This window comes from Lolium perenne, chromosome 2 (assembly GCF_019359855.2).
Source record: "Lolium perenne isolate Kyuss_39 chromosome 2, Kyuss_2.0, whole genome shotgun sequence".
Classification (NCBI taxonomy): domain Eukaryota; kingdom Viridiplantae; phylum Streptophyta; class Magnoliopsida; order Poales; family Poaceae; genus Lolium; species Lolium perenne.
Window position 1 is genome coordinate 281,517,281 of NC_067245.2, and position 20,264 is coordinate 281,537,544.

A 20,264-nucleotide genomic window follows, 5' to 3' on the forward strand; every position below is an offset into this window, starting at 1 on the left:
TCCTCTCTCACTTCAGATCACAATAATCCTCGGTCTTATTTTTCCTGTTGCTTCAAAGTAACCGAGTTTCAGATAAATAAACATTCTGATAGTTCAATGTTGCTTATCTTTAAAGATAGGGCGAATATTAAAAAGTGCCATTAGAAGCAATCTATTTGCAACTACAGCACAAGCTAGTATTACTATAGCAGATCAGGAAAATTTTCATTTTGTGAAATTAAACAATTTTACAAGAACCAATATGATTTCTGGTCTGATTGATTGAGAGATATTTATCGTGTGTTCACGTTTAGTTGTCTCAGAACCAATATGTTTGTTGATTGCTGACTGGATTCACCATCTTGTTTTGCAGCTAGTCAAGATGAAACCTTCAGCTATGGTTTTGTTTATCCTAAGGAATCTGCCACCAAAACATGGGATCACACAGTACGACCCTATCCATGTTTTAATACAGTCTAGACAGTAGGGTAATACAGGAAAGATGGGAAGCTTGCCCAAGTATTATGTGATGAAGCCTTTAGGATTTCAGGTTAGTACTTTTGTTTAAAAATCAGACCGAGAAATGCCATAAACCCCAATGAAACAGTATTGATACATGCAAGCCATCACACAATAGGTTCTTTTAAACAACAAATACATTGAACAGACGAAATACAATATACGATTCTGTTTCCTCGCCAAATTACAATAGACACACAGAAATCATATAGCATGTAGCTTCCCTAAACTACAGCAGCGAACAGACAATCCCACGTCATCTACTTCCTGTAGCGTGCATCTCTTTTAGCCAGCACCATCGCGACAAAGGCTGACCTTCTCTCAACAAACCTTTGCACGAAGGTCATGTCAATCGCTCCACTAATTATTTTTTGGCGGATATCTGCATGTTTAAATTTGATAAACACATGATTACATTTTAGGAATTTTATCAAGAGTCTTTGAAACTTACAGTTTTATCCATCAGAACAAAGCAAATGTTGTCATTGTATTTGTTAGGAAGAAACTTCACGTCTACCCTCACGTGAATGCTCCACTTTGAGTAGGTATCAGCATACTCAATATTATCGAAATCCTTAAATCTATAATAAACAGTGTAAGATGGCTAGTACTTCATTTTTTGAATGAGAAGATAAGTTAAACTAACCTAGGTTTCCGTGGGGTTTCTGTGAAGTCCGCATAAGTCCTCTTGTTTATAAGCTTTATGGGTGCCATCTACATAAGAAAAGATACTAAAGGCTTAATGGTTGCGCACTTGCATGGAAAATCTTATCGTCCCAAAAAAGAATGCATGAAAATTGAACATTACACCATAGAAAGAGTGTGCAGCACAACCACAGACATTCATCTAAGCAGTAGTTCAGCAAAATTGTGGGAGGCAAATTAAGAACAAAAACAATTGTAGGCAGAGAGCATATGAAATGACCATAAAATAAAAACCATAAAGCTATAGGGGAAAGATAAGCAACATGTGCTGACCTGCAGCTCTATATAAATAATAAGGTTGGCAATAAGCTTGGCCCTTTTTATTTTCCAGGAGAGGATCCAGAAATACTGTCCAGGTTCAAAGATTTCCTGGAAAAAAAAGATGATTACTGGTTCGTCTAGAAATCTAGCAAGCTACAAAATTGTGTGATGGGTCAACTAACAATCTGTTCAGGACAATATGCTTATTTTCAATAAGAAATGCACGCCCAAAACAATGGGGAAATCTCCAACAATAACTAAATCTTCTTGAGAAATCTTAGAAGATAGATAGTAGTGTTCATTGAATGTCCTAGATATTCACTTTTAACTACATTGCTGGTTAGAATTTTTATTACATCTATCCAGCTTAAGGTGTTACACCGAAGGCTGATAAATATGAGACCGGCAAACAAACGTTGTAGTTGAAAAAATCAGAGATTGAAGATGAATATATCTAGACAGGTTGCTCACAAATTAGTTACAAATTTATTGAAATGTATGCACCCTCTCCAATACAATTTCTAAAGCAGCATATACAAAGTTCCTTTTTTAAATTTGTCAATTGTTACTGATGTGGTAAAGCAACTGAAAATAAATAATGAAGCAGTAAGGAATATCATTAGCAGGGTTTGCTTTTATCATGCTACAGTCTTTTTAAAGTGAGGCCATTCAGTGATCACGATAAACATAGGCCATGACACAGGTCTTTGCTACAGATTCTGCTTTCATGTTTGCAAGATACTGCATGATTTGTACATATTAGCACCAACGATCAATGAAGAATTCTCACCTTGTTGAATGCTTGGCAGGCTACCAGCGGTAGAGAGATAGGGTCCCTACTAACTTTGTTGCTAACTTAACTTCATCCAGATAATGTGGCCAATAATGAAAACCTTGGTCAGGTATCTGCAAAAAAATGGCATGTTCACTTGTATGATTGTGAAAAGGAGAAAAGAATAATAACAACACAAAAAATACATCTTCCTTCAGGTTGTCCTTCAGGTTTCCAGAACCAAATAATTGTCAAGCTAATATTGGCTACCGAATTACAGAACCTCACATGTGGATGTGTGGGGTTTGCTAAGGAAAAAGATCAGTAAGATATATTAACAATTAAGGAGGGAACTCTGCAGTTAGTGCCATTCACTTAGGATCTTCCTATTCCTTCCACTCGATTAGGGAGTTCCTCTCGTGCACAAAATATTATAATTGTGTTAGATCCCCTGAAAAGGCTTACTGTGTCAATATTTCATCTAATGCTGGTCCGGGAAAATAATCAGCAATCGTCGAGCACAAGCTATCATTACACAAACAGAGAGCAGGAAATATTGTTTTGTTCAAGCTTTCCCCTTCAAATTGCAAATGTTTTACTACATAATATGGTAGAAACAAATGACCAGATCTGAGGGAGGCCACGACATTATAGAACACGCCATCAATGCAAGGACTCGAATCTGTTTTTATAATCCGAATTGCACAGAGAAATCACAGCAAACAACAAGCTCATCTATGATTATAATAGGATGAATTTCTAGATAAAAAATCAGTAATGAGAATCTGACAACAAGATTAAACAGCCATATCGAGTAGATGGGCATAATCGAAACACCACAATCTGCGGTAAATAATACAGGGAGGGGGATGATGTCCCCTAATTCTGCACATGAGCACATCTACCAACCCCATCGATTGTTGGCATATACCAGTGTGTGTAGCTCCTATTGAGCATGTAGGCTTCTATGTCAGACATGTTTGTCTGCAATTCAAAAGGTACTCTAGGAGATGATCTGATATGTTTAACCACGAACAGCACAATCTTGAGGCCTAATGAATACACAAATGTTCATTACCTCCTGAACCAGTAGAAGGAATAGGATTCGAGCAGCAGGTTGTGGAAGTAGAACTCCTGCGTGTACCCTGCAGTTGCCTCGTCGCGATGGTCACTGCCCCTGGAGCCACCACCCTCCACCTGCACGGCATGAATCTCAATCAAACCAAAAGAACAAGCAGCATCAGTGCATGGGGGCATGCGCGCATAGGATGTCGAGGGGTGTAGCAGACCAACGCTTCTTCGTCCAAAGATGCGGCGTAAGGAGGAGGAAGACGTCCTGTGCACGCCCTCCTGTGGGCGACGTGCAAGATGGACGACGCAACAGCGTGGCCACTGCCGGCGGCGTCCGACCTATTCTGTGGTTGGAGGTTTCCCGGTGGCGGCAGCAGCTGGTCCAGTCGCCGGATTTGAGAGAGGTGACTGGGAGACGAGGGGAGAACAAGTGCGGGGAGGGGGCTTTGAGCATTTTGTGCTGGAGGTGGTAATCTCCACGACCTCCACGATCGGCAGTTGCCGCGCAAGGAGCTGACCGGCGGTTGCATGGACTGACCCGCACGGGGCAGACCGGCGGTTGGAGAGGGGCGGCCGGAGAGGGGGGGGCGGAGAAGGAGGAATCGGCGACGCGGCGAGCCTGACGGTAGACTGCAGAGAGGGTGGGGGCGGAGAGAGGCGGCCGGAGAGGGGCGGCCGGAGAGAGGCGGCACATCGACGGCAAGGTAAGGAATCAATCAGGGGAATTTTTTTTCGTTTTGGCTGTGCGGGACGAGAGGTCAAAGACCGTGCGTGGGTGCCTGGGTGGTGACCTGCTTGGTCGTTTCCATCAGCCGGTTTTGTGTTTGGTTTATTCCGGTTTTTACGTATAAACGTGCCGTGCGGGACGAGAGGCGTGGGGTTTTATTTTTGATTCGAGGTGGGAGGCTGGACGTACCATGGGACACCACCTCTAGCCATTTAATATAGTAGAGATTGGCACTTTTCAACGTGCCTCTAAAAATAGGTACTCCTACAAATAGGTATTTTTAACCGCACTTTGGTAGAAGTTTCTCTAAAAGTCTCTGTGTTTGGCGCCCTTATAAAAAGAAAAATGATTCACTTCCCCCGGGGATAACACACGCTCCAACCTCCCGTTCGGTAGCCGTCTGATGGGTGTCATCGTGCGTACACGGATGCGCTAGCCTCCCACGTACGACTTCTCATGGGTGGGGTCTACCACCACATCCTTATCTCATCTTGCATCTCTCCCCCAAAACTCTCCGACCATGGGGATCGAAGAAATCACGCCTGCAGCTCCGCTGCCGCGCCCCAAAACTTGCAGCTACACGCATCACACCTTTCACTTGGGGTTCCCAACGGGCGTGTGCTTTACGCGTATCAGCCACCCGGTCCCAGCCCCGGTTCAACCGGCTTCCACGCCGGATCCGTCCTGTCCAAACCGGACGTGACGCTTGTGCCAGCCGGGCACTATCCAGTATGCCCAACACCGTAGCCCGGTTCCCACCCGGCGCCAGGTCCGGTTTGAACCGGCATGGCCCGGTCCCAGGCCCGGTCGACCGGCCCCCGATGACCCACAAGTATAGGGGGTGTATCGTAGTATCTTCGATAAGTAAGAATGTCGATCCCAACGAGGAGCAGAAGGTGTTGACAAGCAGTTTCGATGAAGGATTCACTGTAAATGCTCACAGACAAGTATTCAGGGGGGTTTGATGTAACAGTTGAATAAAGTACGAGTATGTAAAGTGCGAGAGTAATAATTGCAGCGAGTGGCCCAATCCTTTTTAGCACAAAGGACAAGCCGGTTTGTTTACTTATAATGACCAAACGTTCTCGAGGACACACGGGATTTTAGTCTAGTGCTTTCGCTACATACGGCTAAATAATCTTCATTGTTGTGATAAATGTTGTGTGGGTGAACCTGTGCTAATGTACCGCCCTTCCTAGGACTAATACATACTTGTGATTATACCCCTTGCAAGCATCCGCAACTACAAGAAAGTAATTAAGAATTAAATCTAACCACAGCCTTAAACTCTGAGATCCTGCGATCCCTCCTGCATCGATATACCAACGGGGGTTTAGGTTTCTGTCACTCCGGCAACCCCGCAATTGGCAAACGAGTACAAGATGCATTCCCCTAGGCCCATAAATGGTGAAGTGTCATGTAGTCGACGTTCACATGACACCACTAGAAGAATAACACCACAACTTAAATATCACACCATTGAATATTACTCAACCATAGTTCACTACTAACATTTAGACTTCACCCATGTCCTCAAGAACTAAACGAACTACTCACGAGACATCATACGGAACATGATCAGAGGTGATATGATGATGAATAACAATCTGAACATAAACTTGGTTCAATGGTTTCACTCAATAGCATCAACGACAAGTAGGAATCGATACCGGGAGAGTTTCCCCTATCAAACAATCAAGATCAAACCCAAATTGCTACGGCGGTGGCGGTGTCCAGCGGTGATGACGGCGGTGATGATGGTGGAGATGATGATGATGGTGATGGCGATGATGTCCAGCTCGATGACGGTGTCGATGGCGTCGATTTCCCCTCCCGAGGGAATTTCCTGGCGGATTCCTCGCCCGCCGGAGAGCTCTGGTCTCGCGGGTGTTCTCCGCCCCGCAGAGGCGGTTGTAACTCTTCGCGAGGTACCCTCTGTGGCTTAGGTCTTCGGGACGAAGGGTTTGGCGAAGAAAAGGAGGCGAAAAGGGTCGTGGGCCCCCTAGACCCTATGCCGGCGCGGCCAGGGCCGTGGCCGCGCCGCCCTAGGGTGTGGGCCCACCCTGGCTCCTCCTGGCTCCTCCTTCTCGGCTTCCTTCGTCATCTTGAAAAATAGGATTTTTGGTATAATTTCCTTCCGTAGTTGATCTTCCGAAATATTGCGTTCGACGGTGCTTTTTCCAGTGAATCCGGCTCCAGGTGTTCGATCCTCCAATAATGATGAAACATGCAAAATAGATGAAATAACATAAGTATTGTGTCCCAATATGAAATATATCAATGAATAACAGCAAATTATGATATAAAATAGTGATGCAAATTGGACGTATCAACTCCCCCTGCTTAGACTTCGCTTGTCCCCAAGCGAAACCGAGCTCGATAGACATGACCACATGTTTATGGAGTGAAGAGTCGATAAATAAAATACGGACAAGAAGCATCATATTCATTCACACAGACATTATAGTAAACAACCTCTTATAACTCATATTGAAACAAGTATAAGGTAATCACAAGTAAAGGTGCATAAGAAATCATAATTGGTGATGGCAAACTTCGTTCTTGGTCGAGAATAATTAACAGATTATATCTCATTGAGCAGCGCTCCCATGTTAAAGTTTATAAGGCACAACTTGCATACTCAATCATAATGGTTTTCTCATGATCATTGATAACTTGCAAAGCTATATTCATTCAGATAAAACTTGTACTAAACAAAGAAGAATAAAAGACATGATGTAGCAAATCACAATATAATGGTTTGATCACAACTACTCAAATGCTTGCTTGAGATGGAGGGAAATAGGTTTATGACTCAACATAAAGTAAAAGACAGGCCCTTCGCAGAGGGAAGCAGGATTAAATCATGTGCTAGAGCTTTTTCAATTTTTGTAATCATATAAAGAGAATAAAAGTAACATTTTGAGAGGTGTTTGTTGTTGTCAACGACCGTAGCGGGTACTCTAACCCCTTGCCGGACAACCTCCTAAGAGCGGCTCCCATATTATTTTCATTTTGTGTGGCACTCCTTCCAACCTTTCTTTCACAAACCATGGCTAACCGAATCCTCGGGTGCCTGCCAACAATCTCATACCATGAAGGAGTGCCTTTTTATTTTAGCTTTATTATGATGATGACACTCCCCCAACCTTTGCTTACACAAGCCATGGCTAACCGAATCCTTCGGTGCCGTCCATCAATCACATACCATGGAGGAGTGTCTATTTAGTTTAATCAATTTGGGACTGGGAATCCCATTGCCAGCTCTTTTTGCAAAATTATTGGATAAGCGGGTGAAGCCACTAGTCCATTGGTGGAAGTTGCCCAACAAGATTGAAAGATAAAACACCACATACTTCCTCATGAGCTATGAAACATTGACACAAATAAGTGATACTAAGTTTTGAATTGTTTAAAGGTAGCACATGAAGTATTTACTTGGAATGGCAGAAAATACCATGTAGTAGGTAGGTATGGTGGACACAAATGGCATAGGTTTGGGTTAAGGTTTGGATGCACGAGAAGTATTCCCTCTCAGTACAGGTCTTTGGCTAGCAAGGTTAATTAGCAAGCATAAGAGTCGAGGGAAACAAACAAATATACATGTGATAGAAACAATCATGCATCTTCCTTGTAAGTACAAACAATTTTAACTTCAGAATAATAAGCTATGAGCTAACAAGAAAGACAATGAAACATCTACATGTATTTCTCTTTTCTATTTAAACCTCAAAGTGTTGTTGCTATTGACCAATGCTAAGTTTGCCAAAACCAAATAGATTTATTCAATGCTCCCAAAGTGATACCAATACTAACAACAAGGTGAATCATATAATAGAGATTGCAAACTAAAATAAGATGTGCAATATGTAAATGATAAGACTTCTCATTAATATTCCATAACGATAACTCACACCAAGGGATACATAGATAACCAACTAAAGGAGAGATACTTCCAAACGCAACCCATCTTATATGATAACTTCCCTACTCATGATATGATACTACTTGACAATAAAAGTAAAAGGTAGTGATAATGTGATACCGCGGCACTCCCCCAAGCTTGGAACAAACCAAGGGGATGCCAATACCGATGATGAATTACTCCTTTGGTGATGGTGGTGATGAACTCCTCCCGAGCTTCTTAATAAGCTCCTTCGTCTTCAGTTTCTCGGCCTTGACAATTCGCACTAAGATTCGAAGAGATTCATTGTTATCCGAAGTTGGCGATGACGACCTTGTGACGCGAATCGAGTGGTATTCAATCATTCTTCGGAGACGGCAATTCTCCTCCTGGAGTATCTCCACTTCTCTTCGTAGAGCCCGATATTGATCACAAAACTCATCGGTAATCCGTATGACTTCTTCCATCATGGGGAAAGAGTCGAGGCTAAGAGCGGGTGGTAAAGGTCCCTGCAGTTTATGAGAAAAAGAACGTCGAGTGTCAACAGATCCCACCAAGATTTGCTTGCTTCCTCCGGCTTGTCGCTCTTGTCTCGATGGCACCTCCTTCTCTTCCTCCAAAAGCCCCTTGCCCTTGTTGTTGGAGGCCATGGTGCTTCTAAACCGAAACAGATCCCGCGTAAACAGCTAGAAACAAAACACGTCGAGAAAACGATATACGGACCTCCAGGGGTCCGGGGGATTATATAGCAAAATTTTTCTCGTCAAAAGGAAAGCACCAGATCGAACCAGAGTCGGAAAGGGGCGACGAGGCGGCCAAACCATAGGCCGGCGCGTCTGTGTCAGGCCGCGCCGCCCTATGGTGGCACCCCTCGTGCGTCCTTTCCACTCCGTTTCGAACTCGTAATTTCTCATATTTTCCAAAAACAGCAAAAATATAGTTCGGAAAGTAAATTGCGTACTTTTCATTACCAAGATCAAGTTACCTATTCGAAGTCGAGTTCGCGGACTGTCAATTTGCCCTTTGATGTAGGCCTCCTGTTTCCACTTGAATAATATCAACATCAACATTATAAGAATCACCCGAGATATAATGCTTGAGTCTTTGTCCATTCACCACTTGCGTAGCATTGCCTTGGAGAGAGCTAATTTTGATTGCTCTGAACGATACACCTCCTCGTCAACATATGGTCCTTCCCATTTCGAGAGTAATTTCCTGCAAAGAATCTCGAGACGAGACCGATACAATAGGACTTTATCCCCAATATTAAATTCTCTTTTGATAATCCTCCTATCATGCCATTTTTTAACTTTCTCTTTAAAGAGTTTAGCATTTTCATATGCTTCACTTCTCCATTCATCTAGAGAACTCAATTGCAACAACCTCTTATCACCGGCAAGTTTAGGATCTTTATTTAATTCTCTAACAGCCCAATAAGCTTTGTGCTCTAGTTCTAGAGGTAAATGACAAGCTTTCCCATAAACCATTTTATAAGGTGACATTCCCATGGGATTTTTATAAGCAGTTCTATAAGCCCAAAGTGCATCCTTCAATTTACTAGCCCAATTCTTTCTAGTTTTATTAACAGTCTTTCCCAAAATAGATTTAATCTCTATTTGATAATTCTACTTGACCACTAGTTTGAGGATGATAAGCGAAGCAATTCTATGATTAATACCATACTTAGCAAGAGTTTTTCTAAAACCTCCATGAATAAAATGAGAACCTCCATCAGTCATAATATATCTAGGTACTCCAAATCTAGGAAAAATAATATCTAAGAGCATTCTTAAAGAGGTCTCACCATCAGCACTTTTTGTAGGTATAGCTTCCACCCATTTAGTAACATAATCAACAGCAACAAGTATATGAGTGTTACCTTCTGAAGACGGAAAAGGTCCCATGAAGTCAAATCCCCAACAATCAAACGGTTCAATAACAAGAGTATAATTCATAGGCATTTCATTGCGTCTGGAGATATTACCAACCCTTTGGCATTCATCACAAGATAAAATAAACTTTCTCGCATCCTTGAAGAGAGTTGGCCAATAAAAGCCTGATTGTAGGACCTTTGCGTGGTTCTTTCTCCGGCGTGATGTCCTCCATAAGCACTACCATGACATTTACTCAATATCTCCTGTTGTTCATATTCAGGGACACATCTTCGCATAATACCATCCACTCCTTCTTTATATAAGTGTGGGTCATCCCAGAAATAATGCCTCAAATCATAAAAGAATTTCCTCCTTTGCCGAAATGAAAAGGTTGGAGGCAAGTACTTGGAAACAATAAAGTTAGCATAATCAGCATACCAAGGACTGTCTCGCGAGCTCACCTTTATTACAGCCAATTGTTCATTTGGAAAACTATCATTAACAGAACAGGATCATAAGCAATATTTTCCAATCTAGACAAATTATCAGCAACAGGATTATCAAGACCTTTCCTATCTACAATATGTAGATCAAATTCTTGCAAAAGAAGTACCCATCTAATAAGCCTCGGCTTAGCATCTTTCTTTGTCATTAGGTATCTAATTGCAAAGCATGATCAGTATGAATAGTAACTTTTGAATCAACAATATAAGATCTAAATTTATCACAAGCAAAGACTACAGCTAATAATTCCTTTTCAGTTGTAGCATAATTTCTTTGAGCAGCATCAAAGAGTTTTACTAGCATAATGAATAACATTCAGTTTTTTATCTACTCGCTGTCCAAGAACGGCGCCTACAAAGAAAATCACTAGCATCACACATAATTTCAAAGGGTAAGTTCCCATCAGGAGGTTCAACTATAGGAGCAGTTGTTAAGGCTTTCTTAAGAGTTTCAAAAGCTTCCTTACAATCATCATCAAAAACAAATGGTACATCTTTTTGAAGAAGATTAGTAAGAGGCTTTGAAATCTTGGAGAAATCTTTAATAAATCTCCTATAAAACCCAGCATGACCAAGAACACTACGAATACCTTTAACATCCCTCGTATAGAGCATCTTCTCAATTGCTTCAACTTTAGCTCTATCAACTTCAATACCTCTCTCGAAATTTTATGTCCCAATACAATTCCTTCATTAACCATAAAGTGGCATTTCTCCCAATTAAGAACAAGGTTAGTTTCTTCACATCTCTCGCAAAACTTTATCAAGGTTTCGCAAGCAACTATCAAAATAATTCCCATAGACGGAAAAAATCATCCATGAATACCTCTACAATACTTTCACAAAAACCATGAAAAATAGCAGACATGCATCTTTGAAAAGTAGCAGAGCATTACATAAACCAAAAGGCATGCGTCTATAAGCATAAGTTCCATAAGGACAAGTAAAGGTGGTTTTCTCTTGATCTTTAGCTTTAACAAAGAATTTGTGAAAACCCGTAATAACCATCAAGAAAGCAAAAATGAGTATTTTTAGACAATCTTTCTAGCATTTGATCAATAAATGGTAAAGGGTAATGATCTTTCTTAGTAACTTTATTAACTTTTCGAAAATCAATGCACATTCTATACCCTACAACTACTCTTTGAGGAATGAGCTCATCATTATCATTAGGCACAACAGTCATACCTCCTTTCTTGGGAACGCAATGCACAGGACTAACCCATCTACTATCGGCAATAGGATATATAATACCAGCTTCAAGAAGTCGTAATACCTCATTCCTTACCACTTCCTTCATCTTCGGAATTAGACGACGCCGAGGTTCAACAATGTGCTTTGCATCATCTTCCATATTAATAGCATGTTGGCATATAGACGGAGAAATCCCCTTCAAATCATCAAGAGTGTAGCCAATAGCGCCTCGATGCTTCTTCAATATTTCCAATAACCTTTCTTCCTCAATCTCTCGAAAGCTTAGAACTAATAATAACAGGATATATTTTCTTATCATCAATATGAGCATATTTAAGATTATCAGGTAAAGGCTTTAAATCAAAAACAGGATCTTCCTTTGGTGGCGGTGTTGTACCCAAATCTTCCACCGGTAAATCATGCTTGAGAATAGGTTGGCGAAGAAAAATTTCCTCAACCTCATCTCTTTCTTTCCTAAAAATTTCGCTCTCGCTATCCTCCAAATGTTGCTGCAAAGGATTATTAGGAACAAGAACAATAGATGCACATTGCTCCATTTTAAAATCATTACTAGGCAAATCAGCTTTATAAGGAGTTTTAGTAAATTTAGAGAAGTTAAACTCATAAGATTCACCAGCAAATTTAGTCAAAATTTTCTCTTTCTTGCAATCTATAATAGCTCCACAAGTATTTAGAAAAGGTCTACCAAAAATAATTGGACAATAATCACTAGCAGCAGAACCAAGTACCAAAAAGTCAGCTGGATATTTAATCTTACCGCATAAAACTTCCACATCTCGAACAATACCAATTGGAAAAATAGTTTCTCTATTAGCCAGCTGAATAACCACATCAATATCTTCAAGTTCACAAGAATCAATTTCGTGCATAATCTCCGTGTAAAGCTCATACGGAACAGCACTAACACTTGCACCAATATCACATAATCCATAATAACAATGATCACCAATTTTAACAGATAGCATAGGAACACTAGCTCGTTTGGGTTTATTAGGATGTGAGACAATATTAGAAGCATCTTCACAGAAAATAATATGACCATCCTCCACATTTTCAGTCACAAGATCTTTAACTATTGCAACAGCAGGTTCAACTTTTATTTGTTCTTCAGGTTCCACAGGTTTCTTTTCACTTTTATGAACCGCACTATTTATAACAGAGTACTCCTTCATTTTAGCAGGGAAAGGTGTTTTTTCAATATAAACTTCAGGAATAACATGATCAGCAGTTTCAACTACAACGCATTTATTAATAGATGAATCAATTTTATCTTTATACGGTTCATGATACTTATCAAAATTCTTCTTTGGCAATTCATAATGAGAGGCAAAAGCTTTATAAAGATTTACAAAGAACCTGAGAATCAAGACCATATATAGCACTCATATTACGAAATTTATCAAGATCCATAAAAGCTTCAATGCATTTATAATCATAAATTATACCCGATTCTCTATCCTTGTCGTTCTCCCAACCTTCGGATTTTCTTGGATCCGATCAAGAAGGTCCCTTTTAAACTCTTCTTTGTTGCGTGTAAATGATCCAGAACAAGAAGTATCCAGCAAGGTCTTGTCTTGAAAAGAAAGTCTTGCATAGAAATTATCAATAATAACATTACCAGGAAGCTCATGAATGGGGCATTTGAGCATTAAAGACTTCAATCTCCCCCAAGCTTGGGCAATACTCTCTCCATCATGAGGCCAAAAATTATATATGCGATTCCGATCCTTATGAATTTCACTTGGAGGATAGAACTTAGAATAAAACCGGGGCACAATATCATTCCATTCAAGAGAATCCCCATTATCCAGTAATTTATACCAATGCGCCGCTTTACCGGACAGCGACAAAGAGAATAGTTTCTTCCTCACTTCATCCATAGCAATACCTGCACATTTGAATAACCCGCATAATTCATGCAAAAACAGTAAATGATCACCGGGATGGACAGTTCCATCCCCTTCATAGCGGTTATCCATAACACGTTCAATAATTTTCATAGGTATTTTATATGGTATTACTTCCTCACCTGGCGCCTCATCCACTACCGTTGCAGTAGTAGTAGATTTCCCAAATAGAAATTGAAGAGAAGATCTCTCCATAATGACTTATAGCAGCAGTGTAAATAAAATCAGCACAACAAGAAAGGTTTTCCTTACCAATTCCACTTACCAATAGCGCTTCACTCCCCGGCAACGGCGCCAAAAAATAGTCTTGATGACCCACAAGTATAGGGGGTGTATCGTAGTATCTTCGATAAGTAAGAATGTCGATCCCAACGAGGAGCAGAAGGTGTTGACAAGCAGTTTCGATGAAGGATTCACTGTAAATGCTCACAGACAAGTATTCAGGGGGGTTTGATGAAACAGTTGAATAAAGTACGAGTATGTAAAGTGCGAGAGTAATAATTGCAGCGAGTGGCCCAATCCTTTTTAGCACAAAGAACAAGCCGGTTTGTTTACTTATAATGACCAAACGTTCTCGAGGACACACGGGATTTTAGTCTAGTGCTTTCGCTACATACGGCTAAATAATCTTCATTGTTGTGATAAGTGTTGTGTGGGTGAACCTGTGCTAATGTACCGCCCTTCCTAGGACTAATACATACTTGTGATTATACCCCTTGCAAGCATCCGCAACTACAAGAAAGTAATTAAGAATTAAATCTAACCACAGCCTTAAACTCTGAGATCCTCGCGATCCCTCCCCGCATCGATATACCAACGGGGGTTTAGGTTTCTGTCACTCCGGCAACCCCGCAATTGGCAAACGAGTACAAGATGCATTCCCCTAGGCCCATAAATGGTGAAGTGTCATGTAATCGACGTTCACATGACACCACTAGAAGAATAACACCACAACTTAAATATCACACCATTGAATATTACTCAACCATAGTTCACTACTAACATTTAGACTTCACCCATGTCCTCAAGAACTAAACGAACTACTCACGAGACATCATACGGAACATGATCAGAGGTGATATGATGATGAATAACAATCTGAACATAAACTTGGTTCAATGGTTTCACTCAATAGCATCAACGACAAGTAGGAATCGATACCGGGAGAGTTTCCCCTATCAAACAATCAAGATCAAACCCAAATTGCTACGGCGGTGGCGGTGTCCAGCGGTGATGACGGCGGTGATGATGGTGGAGATGATGATGATGGTGATGGCGATGATGTCCAGCTCGATGACGGTGTCGATGGCGTCGATTTCCCCCTCCCGGAGGGAATTTCCCCGGCGAATTCCTGCCCGCCGGAGAGCTCTTTTCTCTCTGGTGTTCTCCGCCCCGCAGAGGCGGCTGTAACTCTTCGCGAGGTACCCTCTGTGGCTTAGGTCTTCGGGACGAAGGGTTTGGCGAAGAAAAGGAGGCGAAAAGGGTCGTGGGCCCCCCAGACCATAGGCCGGCGCGGCCAGGGCCTGGGCCGCGCCGCCCTAGGGTGTGGGCCCACCCTGGCTCCTCCTGGCTCCTCCTTCTGGCTTCCTTCGTCATCTTGAAAAATAGGATTTTTGGTATAATTTCCTTCCAGAGTTGATCTTCCGAAATATTGCGTTCTGACGGTGCTTTTTCCAGCAGAATCCTGGCTCCGGTGTTCGATCCTCCAATAATGATGAAACATGCAAAATAGATGAAATAACATAAGTATTGTGTCCCAATATGAAATATATCAATGAATAACAGCAAATTATGATATAAAATAGTGATGCAAATTGGACGTATCAGCCCCCAGGCCGGCCGAGTCCAAGTCTGTCTCGACCAGATCTATTCTGGGTCGGTTATTTTTGTATCTTTTCGACCTGAGGTCATCCTGAACCCCTATATAAGTGCCCAGGACGCCCGCAAATTAAGTTTAGACCACGTTTAAGATAAACCCTTGTTCATAGTTGATTGCTTTGCAACTCTATCGAATTCATACACCATATTGCATTGATATTGGTGTATACCCTGAAAAGTCTTGTGTGATCTGCTGTTCCATTGGGAATTAGATGGTTGCAACTTACCGTTTCGTGGTCGGCGGCTACGTGTGCAAGTGTGTGGAGTTGCGAATATCTTGCAGGGTTGAGAGCGGTTGCATTGGCGACAGGGACCAATCGAGAGATCTCATTGTGTCATACAAGTTATCATCCACTTCATCATCGTGTATCTCCGATGTGTTCATCCCGTGATCATCATCACCACCGTTGCTTACTGAGAAGGCGGGCCACCCCTTATCACTGCTTCTTCTCGCCGGCGTGTGCCCGCGCCTGGTTCCCCATCCCGCTCGACCTCGATTGGCGTGCGTCTGGTGAGAGGCTCCCAAGCACCCAAGCACCATGGCCCCAGTCCAGAAGAGATCGGTGGGGTTGGCGAGATAACTCCGTGCAGAGGTGTTGCTGGTGCTACGAGCATCTCCATGTGCTGACCCAGCGCGTCTTCAAGAGGTTGCAGTTTTAGGTCTTCAGTGTTGCTACCAGTGGAGGCCAGTTTTGCTAACTTAGGCCTCCGGCGTTGTTGCCTGCGGAGGACTGCTTTGCTACCTTAGACGTCAGGCATTGCTGCTTTGGGCTGATGCCACCGTAGACAAGGTTTTCGAGGATTTGCAACATATGAATAAATTTTTTGCTACAACATTTTTACGGCTTTGCTACAATTGCAAATTATGTTTGCTACTGGGGTTTCCGGCGAGGTCTCCGCTGAGTTCTCCGGCGAGTTCCCCATCGATGTCTCCGACGATATCCATTTTTTCTACAATAGCATAATTTTTTTGCTACGCGCTCTCCGGCGAGACTCCGGTGGTCTTTCCGACGAGCTCAGCCTATTTCTTTTATTTTGTGGGTGAATCGTTTTTTGCTACACTAAAGCAAAAACAGGATTTTTTTGCTACCTGGCAGCAAAATGGACACATGTCAGCACGGGAAGCAGGGGGCTGGGAAATCAAATCCCCCGGGGGATTCCTAGCACTGCCCTTATAAAAAGTGCCTCTAAAAAAAGGTATATTTACTCGCATTTTAGAAAAGTGCCTCTAAAAATACTATTTTTTTGCTGCATTTTGGTCCAAGCACTTGTAAATATATTTTTTAGCCACACTTCCAATAAGTGCCCCTAAACAAAGTGCCGCTAAAAATGTACTCTCCCATAGTGGAGAGGACCACGGCAGCGTGGGAGCTGAAAGGAAACGCCACCACAGTGATGTCTGCGCCATATTGTTTTTATACCTTGGTGGGTTTTGCCTCGTGTGTAGGGATGTAAATGGATCGAATCGGATTATGTTCATACCGTATCCTTTACCATATATTTTTCTTGGATTTAGATCGGAGCGGATATTGATATGTTTCGGATTCGATTGTGGATATACCGAAGTGCGGTTTCGAATAAGAAATGGGGCGCCAGATATATGCTCTTATCAGTAGATAGTTATAGTTCTTGCAAATCTTGAGAGAGATTTAAACGTTCAGTGTTGTATAATTTAAAAAAAGACACACTAAAACTCAAGCACTGATAGAAATTTAGAGCTAAACATGCTCGTCAAATAAATTCGGTGAGTCAATAACTACTAATCTTGTAAGATTGGTTTTGGCTTTTAACTTAAAAATCGGATTATCTGGTTAAAAACCTTCTGATTATTCTAATTAAATTTCAGATAATCCATATTCACATACTATTTGCTTTACCATATCTAATACTGTATCCGCAACATCGCTTCGAAATTGGATATCTTTATCCATCGGATTTCTTAAAATAGGATATGATACCTTAAAATAGAATCAGGGTCAGTTTTGGCGCAAAAATTATTCTATCCGTATACATTTCTACTGGTATGTGTGCGTGTTCGGCTTTGTGGTGGGTTGTTTTTATATACGCGTCACAGATAATAGAGTGGTGTGGCCGATGCATTATATGCCGATGTAGAGATGCACCGAAAGGACTGCTTCATTTCTTTTGCGACCACATACCCCAGCTAATTGTAGCTGAACCGCCGCCGTGGATGACTAAGGAACGCACAACCCAGCTAATTTTATTGGTGGATGAGTGGATGCGGGACAGTGACCCATGTTAATTACTCCCTCCGCGTATTGGCGCATAAGTTTTTGCTATTTTTGCTCATTGCTTAAGGCGTGATGTCCAATTGTGTAGATGCATCCCGACTTTGCCACATCTTCTCGGTAGTACCATGTCAAGTTTTAACTGAAGGTATTGCGAGAGATCGCCTGCCAAGTAAGTGCTACGTCTATAACTACACCTCGCACCTCGCACCGGTGTGGCACAGCTCGCTTGATGGCTCGCGTCCTACACACCTCCCTCGTCGCGCCCTCGCCGGCCGGCACCGCTCTCCAGGAGCGCTCTCTCCCGCTGACCTACCTAGATGCCATATGGCTCCTCGCCCCGCCCGTGGAGCGCGTATTCTTCTACGCCAACGCCACCGGCAATGATGTTCTCTCCAACCTCAAGGACTCCTTGTCCCGGACACTCCGTGACTTCTATCCGTTCGCCGGCCGCCTCCGCCTCACCCCCGGCACGCCCAACCGCCACGAGCTCCACTACAAGCCGGGAGACGGTGTCAACTTCACCGTCGCCGAGTACCACCACGCCGGCTTCGACGAGCTTGCCAAGGACGACCCAACAGAGGTTGCCAAGATTTTGCCGCTCGTGCCGACGCTGCAGGCTGGTGGCACGCTGCTCGCCGTGCAGGCCACCATGCTGAGCGGCGGCCTCGCCCTGGGAGTGACCTTCCACCACGGTGCCTGCGACGGGGTGTCCTCGACGCACTTCCTCCGCACCTGGGCCTGGGCAGCGGCAGCCTACGCCGGCGCGAACGCGCCGCAACCGCCCGTCATCGACCGCACCTTCATCCGCGACCGTGACGACCTGTATGACACTTTCGCACCGCATAGGCAGTCCAGCGGCGACGAAGACGACGGCGGAAAGCCACTGGGAGTCATATCCCCCGACGTTCAGCAGCTCCTCGCCACGTTCACGTTGTCCAAGGAGCACCTGCAGCGCATCAAGGAAGCGGTCGCCCGTGAGGCGGAACACCGTGGCGTGCCAACGCCTCGCTCCACGTCGATCGTCGCGGCGTTCGGCTTCATCTGGCACTGCCACGTCCGAGCTAAACAAGGCAGCGAGGGCGAGGCAGCGGCGTCGTCTGGTGGTGGTGGCGACCGTGCCCACCTCCTCTTCCCGGCTGATCACCGGGCCAGACTGGATCCGCCCGTCGCGGAAAAGTACCTCGGCAACTGCGTCGGCCCCTGCTTCGTGTCGGCGCTCAGGAAGGAGGTCGCCGCAGCCAGCACGGACGGCCTATTCACCGCGTGCGCCGCGGTCGCGGCGTCTATCGACACAGTGATGCGCGCTGAGCCCGGCTACTGGGACGGGATAATGGAGCGGCTCATCGAGGTGTTCAGCGCGGCCGAGCTGCCGCTCACGGTGGCGGGTTCGCCGAGGTTCCGCGTGTACGACACCGACTTTGGGTTCGGCCGGCCTGTGAAGGTGGACGTGGTGTCGGTAGTGAGGACAGGAGCGATATCGGTGGCCGAGGCGCGCGGCGGCGGAGGCGGGGTGGAGGTGGGCATCTCCTTGCCGGCGGATGGCATGGAGCGGTTCCGTGAGTGCTTTGCCGATGCCATCGCGTGGCTGCCATCGTCACCGTAATAACGCAGTTAACGTACGATCTACTACGAGGAAATAAGAGTTGGTCGTCCTCTAGGCGCCTGTATCATCGTACGTCCCATGCGATACTTTTGTTGGTTGTTTGACACTCTTGTGACTTTGTGAGTTAAGTTGTAATGTTTGAAACTTCTCGGTTTAGCTCGAGTGTCAATAGGTTTTTACCCGTAGTAGGTACTCGACGCCGAGTACCTGTTAGCGGGTTTCCTGTTGGTGTAAGGTTTTTTTTTATTTTCCATGCCCTTTCTGCGTGTACTCCCTCCTTCTCAGTTTACTCGATCGGTTGTGGCACCTATCCTTCAAGAACTTGGAGAGCTAGTTGTTAGTTTCAATTCGTTTATTTTTCAGCATGTTCCTAGATCAGCTAATAACTCTGCCCATCTTTGTGCAAAGCTTGCTTGCACATTGACAGTTTCTAGCAGCTGGTTAGATTGTATTCCAGACTTCCTGCTGGTCAGTATACAGGCTGATCAGTCAGGGTTAGTTTCATTTGAATAAAGCTCTCTAAGTTATACGCAAAAAAAGTTTACTAGTCTTTTTCGTATCTTTAGGTCGCTAATTTAACCTATATAATTTAAATTATATAGTGCAACAATTATATTATTGGAAAATAGAACATCTAAACTCTCTAATGATATAATTTTTTATAATATATAATTAATGCTAACTTGATCAAATTTGTGATCTAGAAATACGCGTACGCCTAATAAACTGTGAGAGAGGGAATATGTAAGACAATGCATTTCTATTTAATTATTGCATTAATGGACAGTGTATTCTGTCTTAAAACATATATCTCATATGATGTGATTGAGCCCGATGAAATCTGTCTTTTGCTAGTGTCTCCGTTCGCAAGAAAATGGTTTGGTGCCACTTATGCATAAAAAGAGATTTTTAGCCATTTGTCGGTCCTGCACTCAGTTTGGTGTTGAGCTTCTAGCTATCAAACTCGGTCTTGATCCTTGCTCAATACTTCTTCTTCATCTTCTCCTCCTCCTTTTCTTCTTCTTCCTCACGCCGTCCGCGTCAACCTCTACGAGATCATCAGCATCCTCACCGGCACCCTCGTTCTCCTCTTC

At 43.4% G+C, this 20,264-nt stretch overlaps 2 protein-coding genes across 2 annotated transcripts; one reads left to right on the forward strand and one right to left on the reverse strand.

Moving 5' to 3' along the window:
• Positions 1 to 919: 919 nt before the first annotated feature.
• LOC139835333 (uncharacterized) lies at positions 920 to 4,135 on the reverse strand. The gene is made up of 6 exons (XM_071825195.1): positions 3,526 to 4,135; positions 3,315 to 3,433; positions 2,255 to 2,370; positions 1,477 to 1,572; positions 1,145 to 1,212; positions 920 to 1,079 (listed from the first exon to the last, which is right to left on the reverse strand). Exons 1-3 carry the CDS (start codon positions 3,835 to 3,837, stop codon positions 2,316 to 2,318), a joined length of 486 nt encoding a protein of 161 aa, XP_071681296.1. The 5' UTR covers positions 3,838 to 4,135; the 3' UTR covers positions 920 to 1,079; positions 1,145 to 1,212; positions 1,477 to 1,572; positions 2,255 to 2,315.
• A 13,510-nt stretch (positions 4,136 to 17,645) lies between these two features.
• LOC127336555 (phenolic glucoside malonyltransferase 1) lies at positions 17,646 to 19,480 on the forward strand. The gene has a single exon (XM_051363381.2). The coding sequence runs from the start codon at positions 17,797 to 17,799 to the stop codon at positions 19,168 to 19,170; it is 1,374 nt and encodes a 457-aa protein (XP_051219341.1). The 5' UTR covers positions 17,646 to 17,796; the 3' UTR covers positions 19,171 to 19,480.
• Positions 19,481 to 20,264: the final 784 nt, after the last annotated feature.

Excerpts from the sequence above, each read along its gene's own strand:
- LOC139835333 (XM_071825195.1), bottom strand. The coding sequence starts at position 3,837 with ATGCAACCGCCGGTCAGCTCCTTGCGCGGCAACTGCCGATCGTGGAGG. Across the intron at positions 3,434-3,525 it reads CTTTGGACGAAGAAGCGTTG|GTGGAGGGTGGTGGCTCCAG; the intron begins GTCTGCTACACC and ends CATGCCGTGCAG. Across the intron at positions 2,371-3,314 it reads TCCTTCTACTGGTTCAGGAG|ATACCTGACCAAGGTTTTCA; the intron begins GTAATGAACATT and ends ATTTTTTTGCAG.
- LOC127336555 (XM_051363381.2), top strand. The coding sequence starts at position 17,797 with ATGGCTCGCGTCCTACACACCTCCCTCGTCGCGCCCTCGCCGGCCGGC.